Source organism: Falco peregrinus, chromosome 5, assembly GCF_023634155.1.
Source record: "Falco peregrinus isolate bFalPer1 chromosome 5, bFalPer1.pri, whole genome shotgun sequence".
Classification (NCBI taxonomy): domain Eukaryota; kingdom Metazoa; phylum Chordata; class Aves; order Falconiformes; family Falconidae; genus Falco; species Falco peregrinus.
Window position 1 is genome coordinate 2491315 of NC_073725.1, and position 9667 is coordinate 2500981.

Sequence of the window (9667 nt, forward strand, 5' to 3'; positions counted from 1 at the left end):
CCTGCTGACGATTCCTTGTCCTCCATGCTGATTTCCCATCCCCTCCATGGTTTCCCATCACAGTGATGGTTTCTCAGCCCCATGATGGTTTCCTATCCCAATGGTCTCCAGTCCCCACCATTCCCACCCCAAGCTATATTTTGAGAGGGAGGTGAATTTCCTGTCCAAGGGGAAGGGATGGGGCCAGCACACAAGTTTGTGCACGTGTGAGCACAGGCTCCTTTTTCAGTCTCCCTTCCTCCCCCACCATCTAAGGTGGGCTTCTGCTCAGTCTAGGGTGAGCTCAACACCTCGGACTGCCACCTCCCAGCTTACCTAGCCTAGGCTACGGCAAAGAAATAAAAATTAGCAAACACAACTCTACCCATAGTGACCTTCTGGCCAGCGTATAAATGTGGAAGAGCTCAGCCTACAGCTTGGGAGGTAGAGACCAACCTACACTTTTATGCCCGATCTACCTCCTCTAGGATCTCTCCCAAAAGTCAAATCCAACTTACCCTTGAGTGAGGATGCAAGAAGAGGATCAGTGATAAATGCTTGGCAAGAGGTAGCCAAGCAAGGAGCCGGAGAAGGAGCCGAGTTATTCCGAAGGGCAGCTCAGCCCAGCTGGCTTTCGCTGGCCCACTGTTCAGGATGTCAAGCCCATGACACTCATGTAGCAAAGCACCTGGGCTCTGACAGGTTCACTGCTGATAAATTTCATCTGCCCCCCCCCCCCCCCCCCCCCCCCCAAGATACACTCTCTGCTTGGGACCTCCAGTTTGGCCACGGCCTTGCTTGGGTGGCTTTTGTTCATCACGTGCCTCTGGGGATGGCTGGTGTTTCCCCTCCCAGCCCTGGGGAGGCAGCTTTTGCCCCTTGTCCACACAGGGGACCTGGATTGACTCCTGCCCTGCTCAGGGGGCTCTCTATGCCACTGCTCAAATATGGGTGGCGAGCTTTGCTTCTGCCCCATGTGGGGGGCATTGACTTTTGTCCCTGCCCTGCTCAGGGCATCTCACCTTGCCCCTGCCCTGCTGGGAGCAGCCAGTTTTGCCCCTGCCACAGCAGGACCACTGGGGCTCCAGCACCATTTCCCTGGCACCAGCTACCAGTGCGGTGCTGGATCTCCTTGTCTTACCACAACCTCGCCGCCCAGGACAAAGTCAGCTTGGGTCCAAGTCTCCTTTAGTGCTGTTCCTCCAGCTGGCATCTGACAGGCGTAGGTGCAAAGTTCCCTCCCGGCTGAGCTGGCTGCAGGGCCCGGCCACAGGAGCTGGCAGCACCCAATGCCACCCTGGGAATGAAGGATCCTGGCAGCTGGATGTCAAGCAGGGTCTGCCTCTGCCTCCCGTTCCTCACTCACATGCTTCAGCTACAGCTCCTGTGCTTGGGCACATGGCATTCTGTTACGCTTCCCCAAATGCCGCAGTCAGCGGGCTGGGTTAGAGGAACGTGGCTGAAGAGTTCCTGTGCCCCAAGAGGCTCCTTTTACAAAGGCATCTTGTCCATAAGATGCCTGGCCAGAGTGGTTTGATTATTTGAATGGTAATATTCTTATCTGAAGATGCTGGGGAGGGTGGGGAGGGTGGCGAGAAAATGGAAACGGAAAGAAAAAAAAGAGAAACCTGTGCATACCACGTCTGCCCTCATTAGACATACTTAATATGGTAAACAGCTCTTGCTTGGCTGATGCTTTCACGCCGTGATGCCAAAAATTGTGTGAAATGCCATGGAAGTAACAAACACCCTTGCCCCAACCTGCAAGCAAGATGCGTGCACCCACGGGCCTGGCGGAGGTTTGGGGTGATGGGGTGAGCCAAGGCTGGGAGAAGTCATGACAGCAGTGGGCAGCTCTAACCTGGTATTGCAGCATGAGAGGCAAAATCCCACTGTGCCAGGCACAGTCCCCAGAACACGCCGTCCCCCCCGCACAAGGCTTATGGCCAAGCCCCCAGCCCCAGGGCACATGGCCATGGGGCAGTGCAGCACCAGGGGACCCTCCTGGGGCCCAGGGAAGTGCCACCCTCCAGGACATCCCCAGCTGTCATGCACATGCTGTCCCCAGCCTGCCAATGGGGGACGGTTGGAGACATGCAATTTCAGGATGCAATTGATGATGGAGATGCCATTGAAGATGCAGGTGCCATCGCAGATGCAGGCACCTTCAGCAGATACCTGATAACATGGCACCCACTTTGGTCTACCTGCTGATCCTGATCCATTAGCTGGCTCCTGTCCCAGCACGAGCAAGAGGCAAGCCCACCTCCTTGCCTTCCTGGACAGCCCTTCCTGCAGAGCCCACGTCCCCCCACCACAGCCCTCCGGCTGTGCCAGCCACCCACTGCACCGCTGTGGTGCCAGTGCATTCACAGCCCTGTAAACACACAGACTTGTGGCCCTGCTGATGGTTCCCCACGCTGCATGCACGAGCATGCAGACACATGAGGGAGGCACCAGCTCTGCTGCTTTCCTGGGAAGAGGGTGAGAGCTTCCCCTGTCGTGCTGCCTGTGTGTTGGGAAGTGCCAGAATGTTCATGCTGGGGAGCGTGTGTGCACTTTATTCCCTCCTGCCCCTACCAGCAGATGTGAGATCACACATGGGGTGTGTATAATGCCTGTAGAGCAATCCATCACCGGGCACAGACCAGTCAGTCCATCTGGGAACCACCCCAGGACTCCAGGTTTTGTATTTATAGGTGGATCTTGGCAGGTGAGAAGCCTCCCGGCCCCTTGGCTAACAGCCACTGCTACAGCCGCTGCTCCCGGCACCTTCCCCTCTGCTGCGGTACCAGCATCTGGTGCTAGGGAGGAAGAAAGAGAAGTGTGTGACCGTATGGACAGGGAGAAGGCAGAGAACTCCTGCAGGCTTAGCTCAGGCCACCTGGGATGGGGTGTGCTTGCAATGAAGCCGCAAGGTGCCTGTGAAGTAGGAGAGGCGCCTTGTGCCCAAGGCCATGAGAGGGGCCCAGGCGCAACTGCCCAGCCTGGGGCTGAGTCCCCTGGGGCCGAGACCTGGAGTGTCCCCTGCTGGTGTCCCCGCTTGGGGATAGGTGTCTTGGGGCAAGACTCTGCCTGGGAAGGACATGCTCCCTGGTTTGGAATGGGGAGAGCCTGCCATCAGAGGGACCCTCTGCCTTCTGCCAGGCCTTTTACATCCCACATGGAAAGCCGGTTCTGGGTGTCCAGGCAGGCCCTTGGGTGTCAGGGAGGTCCACTGCAAGGCCAGCCTCCTGAACCTGCTTCTGTCTCACGAGGGCCGTCAGGGAAATCCCCCATTTCCCCCAGGGCTGGCCTCAGTGGAGGGGTCTCTTTGGAGACTGTTACCAGGGGAGCTGCTTCTGCTGCTCTTGAAGCCGCCTCCTGTTCTCAGCGACGTACTTGAATATTTCCTTGCGCTCAAGGTATGGCTCCAGCCTTCTGAGGACCTGGACCGCTCGTGGGGAAAGGTGGCTGCAACAACAGGGAAACATTGTCTCCTCAGCCTCTGCTGCAGACCCCACCTGCCTCTCCCCTCGTCCAGCCCCTGTGCCCACCAAGACACATGGGTACCCACCCTTGCAGCCGGTCATGAGCTTTGGGCCGTGAACTGTGGGGTAACCCAGGCCATGCCCGTGTTAGGAGACACCAGAGGGTGTCCTATGCAACCCCAGGATGCAGGAACGTGGGATGTGGACACGTCTGTGGGCTCACAGCTATGTGGCTGCCCCAGGCTGTGGCGAGAGCCAGCACACACTTACTCGGGCTGGAGTCTCTGCAGCGGGGTTGCTGCTGTCTTCTGTTCTGCTGGGAGACGGGTTGGAGCCTTTCTCCACCTCTCCTTGACTGCCTCTCTCCTGGGCTGGGCTGGAGGGTGGGGAGTCCATGTGCCTCCAGTGCCGAGTGCCTGCCAAGGAGGAGACACTCTCAGCAAAGCAGATGGCAACCACCGGTGAAGTTTTCCAGAGGACATCTTGAAAGGAGCCTGCAGCAGGACCTGGCAGCCGGGAGACCCAGCACCACGTGCCCATCATCACGGCTGCTTTTGCCGCTTGCATCCTGCTGCCAGTCTCTCCCTTACGAGCATGAGCAGGCAAAGCCCTGCCCTGCAGCTGGGTGTCTGTCCTGCTCCCCTCCTCTGGAGACCTGCCGCCCTGGGTGCCCCGAAGGAGAGGGTCGCTGCTGCTCTCAGCGGTGTCAATCGCTGCCCGTACCTGGGGCGGCTGTCGGTCCTTCCCCGCAGACCAGGCTTCCCACGCCGCCCACTCTGCCTTTGCTTGCTCAAGATGCACTTGCCACTTGGGCCTCACTTGCTCCCACTCTGCAGACAGTTGCCAGACCTCCTGGAGGGGATGGCAAGGCAGCAGAAGGCACGATGAGTCTCAGCTCCTGGAACGGGTGTCCTTTGAGTCTGACCCGTGTTGCTGCCCCTTGCCTCAGCTGGTCGATTGGCAAGGCTTTGCCCCTAACAGAACGGGGGCTGTGGGGTCATTCTAGGCTCCTGGCAAACACAGCTGCGACCAAAGCCCTCCCCTGTGAACAGCCGAGAAAGGACTTGGGCATCTCCCATAGCCCCTGGGCCAGGAGAAAGAGTTTTGTGACAACCCAGGGGGCAACGGCATGTGGGGAGGGTGTGCAACACCTTCCTTTTCATGAAGAAGATCTGAAGGAGGTGACAGACACCTGACAAGGAGTGCATTTCAAGGAGTCCTATCAGGCTGGCTCTCTGCACAAAGAGGCTTTTGCCGAGTCCCCAGCAGCGCGGTAGCTACAGCAAGGCACATACCTGCAGCACTCTCTGGCAGTCGTCTGAGGATGGGAGTGTAGAGGTGGGCTTGGCTGGAGAAGCGGGCTCCTGCCTGCCTGCCTTGCCTGCCTCCTTCATCCTGGGGGAGCTGCCTGGACACGGGGGGAGCACACTGCAAAGAGGCACCAGGAGCAGTCAGAATGAGCACGGGGCAGCTTGGTCTCCCGCTTTTGGCTGGTACCAAAGCTCCCCAGGCTGGCAGAAGCAGCGCGGGAGGTGGGGCCATCTCTGCTGGCAGCGGGGAGCCTTTCCTGAGCCCCCTCAGATGGACGGGGGATGACTGCACCTCAGCTCTTTCGTAAGGGAACCACAGGGACGTGGGGTGCACTCAGCATCCACCACCTTCCCCAGGGAGGGGCCCACAGCAGGGGAAACAAGCACATAAGAGCCATGCGGCACGTGTCAGGGACCTTGCCGCATCCCTGCAGCCGGAGTGTCCGGAGGGGATGTCTCTCCTCCACGGGTGCAGGATCCCTTTCATCCCTTCCCACCAGGGTCTCACCTCTCAGAAGTCTTCTTGCCCATGTCTTTCTGTCTTGTGCCTGGCCCCTGACTTGGCAGTGCAGGAAGGGAAAGCTTCGTCCGTCTCTGCAGCAGCTTGCCACGATGCGCCTCTGCCCCTGGCAAAGGAAGAAACTCTGCAGAGCAGCCCCCTGGGGAGTGCCTTTTGACGGAGCTGTGGTCACCCAGCGCGGGGCAGGGCCTCAGCTGGGCAGCAGAGACCTGTTCCCATACCTTGTCTGAGCCTGGACTTTGCTGCAGCCTTCTTGGCCCAGGCGGACAAAGCCTTGGCCACTGCTCTGCTGACCACCGTAAAGCGAAACCTGGGCAGTAAATGATAACACAGGCTTGAAGAAGGGTGACCCCTACCCTCTGCAGCTTCCCAGCACTAATCCTCACGACTCTCGTGTGAGGCATGGCACCCCTTTTCCTCATGGCCATGCAGCCACGCATGGGTTTAATTAGCAATCTCCCCCCAACACAGACGATGTAGCTTAAAGTCCTCCCTGTGTGCAGCTGGCTCTCTCTGACAGGAGTGACGGGCAGGCTGGGCACGAGAAACGCAATGACACTGCCCGGCCACTCCAGGAGAACACACGTGTAACCCCAACTCATCGTACGTTAACCAGAAACCAGCCCCTTCAGGTCAGGCCCCCTCCCAGACTCAACATGCAACGCCGAGCCCCGGAAGGCGCACTCCTGAGGAGCTGGGAATCCGCCCGCTCGGTCAGTCGAGGGCTGCAGAGGAAACGCACTCACCTGGGGAAGGCGTGGGCAGGAGCAGCCTGCATCCCCCGAGTGCTGGTCTCTCCACCGGAGGCAGCTGCACTGGGCATCCACAGCCTCTGTAAAGTGACACAGAGCTGCTAGAAGGTTTCCAAGGCACTTTGCTCTTGGCTCCCAAAGGAAGCAAACCTGCCTCCTGCTCCAAAAGGAAGCCACTTCTCCTAACCCCTCCTCCAAATCTTCCTCCGTGAACATGAGCCCTTGCTCTGCTCTGGAGAAGCTGCACAGCAAACACTGAGACTGCGCAGTAACGCTGCCAGCCTTTCTGTAGGGCAAGAACTCAGAAGCTCAGAATAAAACTTCTTTCCCAATGGAGAAGTCAGTGCAGGTGAGCACGTGGAAAGGTGTCGGACTGGCCTGCCACGTGCAGGCTGCCCAACAGCCATCGGGTTGCTCACCCTTCAAGAGGCTTCCCAAAGTCACTGCATCACCCTCAAAGCCTGAGCAACTCACAGTGTTGAGCAGCGCAATCCAGCTGGCCTTGCTCTCCAGCCCTGTGACGCAGTCGCGATAGAACCGCATGCACAGGACATCATCGGTGAAGGACAGAACGCCAATGTCCTTGAAGGCGAAGGCAAGGTGCTGCCTGTTCCTCAGCTGGAAAGAGTACAAGAGTATGGTCTCTTGCACACAGCTCTGCACCACATGCTGTGGGAAGGAAGTGGCTTGCGATAGCCATCTGTAGTTCAGCGGCTCGATCTTGACATCGTCTGCAAGGAGGAGGAACATCGTCACTGGCAGAGCCGGCTGGATTTCCATGTAAAATTCGAAACAGAATGCCAGAGAAAAGGTCGTTTATGGAAACAGTTCTTGGGGAGTGTTTAGTTTTGGAAGAGCTCAAGCTGTCCGCCTAACTTTGGAGGGAATTCTCTCCAGAGAAATACTGAAATCCTCATTTCTCTGCACCCTTTCTGAAGTGCAGAGAGCATGCATCCCACTCCCAAACAGGGCAGGGGGAAGAGAAGGGTGGCTGTTGCCTTCTCACCAGGTATAACCTCTGTGGGGAACGCTAGCTCCCGCAGAGATATCTCAGCAATGTCCAGCTTGAAGATGGGTCTTCGAACCACGTACACCTCTTCTTCACCTTGGAATCGCTCTTGCACCGTAGCAAAGGTCCCGAGTCCTGTGACCAGGACCCCCTGCCCAGGAAAACAACACAAATGCTGACCACAGGGATGAGCGAAACTCTATCACGTGCCAAATGCTTTCTCAGACTAGATCTGAATATGGTTTCTCTCCTGGTTGACCAAGTAGCAGTGGTGAACACACAGGCTTGTCTCAGCGTGCTGCCTTGATGCTTAGGGAGGGATTGCTCCCAGGGCCCACGCTTTCCAGGGCAAAAAGGGGACCAGGATCCCAACAGACCTTGCCCAGCTTCAGCTGTCCCAGGATGTATGCAGACACAGCATCCCAGATAGCCACAACCTCTGGAAAGCAAAGGAAAGAAGTGTCATGCTCCGAGACAGCCAGCTCACAGCCTCTCGGCAAGCTCCTCACCCAGGGGGTGACAGTGCAGGTGGCCACCACCTGGCCAGGCAAACACAGCAATGGCTGCAGAGCTGGGCTGTGCCCCGGTTTCAGACTGCCAGCCTTACTCTGCTCCTGGGGAAGGGCTGGGGCAGAAATGGGGATGTGGGAAGGGATTCAGGACCAGGGCTGTGGCCATGTAACGCCCAGAAAAGCATGGTTACCCCAGAGCCTCGGACATGATCTGCCAGCCTGGTGGCACAAGAGGATCCCATGGAAAGGAGCAGAGATTCTCCTAAAGGAGACTAGTTCAAGGTAAAGGGCTGTTTTACAGCACAGGCATTTCCAGCCACCTCGTCAGAGCCCTGTGGGAGCTCTAGGACACCCCAGCCCCCAGGACGCAGACCCCTTTTCATCCCAGAGCCAGAACCCCAAGAGGTACCAGCTCCCAGAGAAACCTGACTCTGGATGGCCCCCTCGCCAGGGACCACACTGTGCCCACAGGATCTTCGGGGCTGAGGACAGCCACAGCACCATGACCCAGCAGTCGTGGTTGCCCCATCTTTCCCCAAGCCCAGCGGGACCCTCTGGCAGCCCCCAGCCCTGTCCAGCCACCCCATCAGCCCAGCAGTCGCAACATTTGACAGTGGATAGCCCCAGCGCAACCTCTCAGGAAGAAACTCCGGAATCCCCTACCCATGGTGGAGAGAAGCAGGAGCGTTCGGAATAAGCTGCTGAGCTCCACGCTGAGTGCCACTGTGCAGCAGACCTCCATCGTGCTTGCTGCTTGTCCTCAGCTCAGGGAAGGGGATGCTCTTTGTGGCTCCTCATCCAAAACTGTGCCCCAACGTGCCGCTGCTCCTCTGCCTGCAGGCAAGGCTCCTGCCTGTCAGCAAGGGTCCCCTGGCGCAAGCCCGCTACCTCCTGACCCCGTCCCTGGCTGTGGAGCAGCTCTGAAGGGGAGCGGTGGGCACCCCCTCAGCAGTGCCCAAGGCCTCGCCGGGATGTGCCAGCAGCACCATGGCACTGGGGAGACAACCCTGTGATGTGGAACATTCCCCTGTGACATCAGTCCGCATCATCTGAAGGTGCATTATGACACCTGCAGGGCGGGGCCACAGCTGGTGAGAGAGGAGATGGATTTCCCCTCTTGTCCCAAGAAAGAGTTACCTGCCTTCTCCCCAGTCTGTTTCCAAAACCCCCCTCTACACCAACATGTCTCTGCTACTGGGAGCCTGTTCGGGCAGGTGGGCTGTGGGGTGGGCTGTGGCTGGGCACTTACAAGAGATGTGATTGAAGGCCTGTGGGATGCAGCAGCCCCTCCAGTGTGTACTTGCATGGCAGGAGTAACGATGGGCTTCACCGCACTGCTTTGGGCTGGGACGAAGTCCGTTTTCTCTGCAGCACCCCATATGGTGCCATGTGTTGGATCTGTGACCAAACCAGTCCCAGTAACAGCTGTCGGTGAGCAGTGCTTGCACAGCATCGAGGCTGCCTCTGCTACTCCTGCTGACCCACCAGCGTGTAGGCTGGGGAGGGGAGAGAGGCTGGGAGGGAACAGAGCCAGGACAGCCGACCCCAGCTGGCCGTGTTCAGCAATAAAAGTTGGTGAAAGAAGGAGCAAGGTGGGGAGGATGGTGTATGGCATTTGTCTTTCCAAGTTCCTGCTGTGGGTGATGAAGCCCTGAAGATCACGAGTAGCAAAAGGTTCAGTTGCCCTAAGTTTTGGCATCTGCTGTCATTCAATCAGCCAAAGGACATGCCCAGAGACCTCCAAGAAGATGCCTCCAGTCATTTCCCGGTCTCTCAGAGTGGCTCCATGAGAGCTTGCAGTTACCTGCACGTATCTTGGGCCACCTCTATCACCTCACAGGTCTCGAGGTGCTTGTGTCTGAGCAGCTCGCTGCTGCCCTCCATCTCCATTAGCCAGCCTCAGAGCTGAGACAAGGAGGTCACACACAGGGGCCTTCTGTGCCCCCACAAACAGAGGCAAGAGGAATGCCTCCTCTTTTGTGGCATGTGTGGGTCTGCGGTGTGCATGGGAGAGAGCAGAGTCCCTGTCTGGCCCCAGGACTGAAGACCAGGATGAGACACCTAAACTGACAGAGCTGAATCCCTTCCCTCCCCAGGGGTAAAGGAGATCCCTCC

General features: G+C 58.1%; 1 protein-coding gene across 1 annotated transcript; it reads right to left on the reverse strand.

Annotated features, from left to right (window-relative positions):
* Window positions 1–766: 766 nt before the first annotated feature.
* On the reverse strand, window positions 767–8294 carry LOC114012095 (coiled-coil domain-containing protein 81-like). Its single transcript, XM_055803613.1, has 12 exons — window positions 8216–8294; window positions 7418–7479; window positions 7038–7191; window positions 6506–6762; window positions 6026–6111; window positions 5501–5589; window positions 5268–5385; window positions 4745–4877; window positions 4173–4301; window positions 3720–3865; window positions 3307–3432; window positions 767–2783 (listed from the first exon to the last, which is right to left on the reverse strand). The coding sequence occupies exons 1-12, from the start codon at window positions 8292–8294 to the stop codon at window positions 2717–2719; spliced, it is 1446 nt and encodes a 481-aa protein (XP_055659588.1). The 3' UTR covers window positions 767–2716.
* Between the last annotated feature and the right edge of the window lie 1373 nt (window positions 8295–9667).

What these genes read in the sequence shown, in the direction of transcription:
- LOC114012095 (XM_055803613.1), bottom strand. Translation starts at nt 8,294, where the DNA reads ATGGAGGTCTGCTGCACAGTGGCACTCAGCGTGGAGCTCAGCAGCTTA. An exon ending in GACAGCTGAAGCTGGGCAAG is followed by an intron (nt 7,192 to 7,417) that starts GTCTGTTGGGAT and finishes TTTCCTGGGCAG; the next exon opens with GGGGTCCTGGTCACAGGACT. An exon ending in AAAGTCCAGGCTCAGACAAG is followed by an intron (nt 5,386 to 5,500) that starts GTATGGGAACAG and finishes TTCCTTTGCCAG; the next exon opens with GGGCAGAGGCGCATCGTGGC.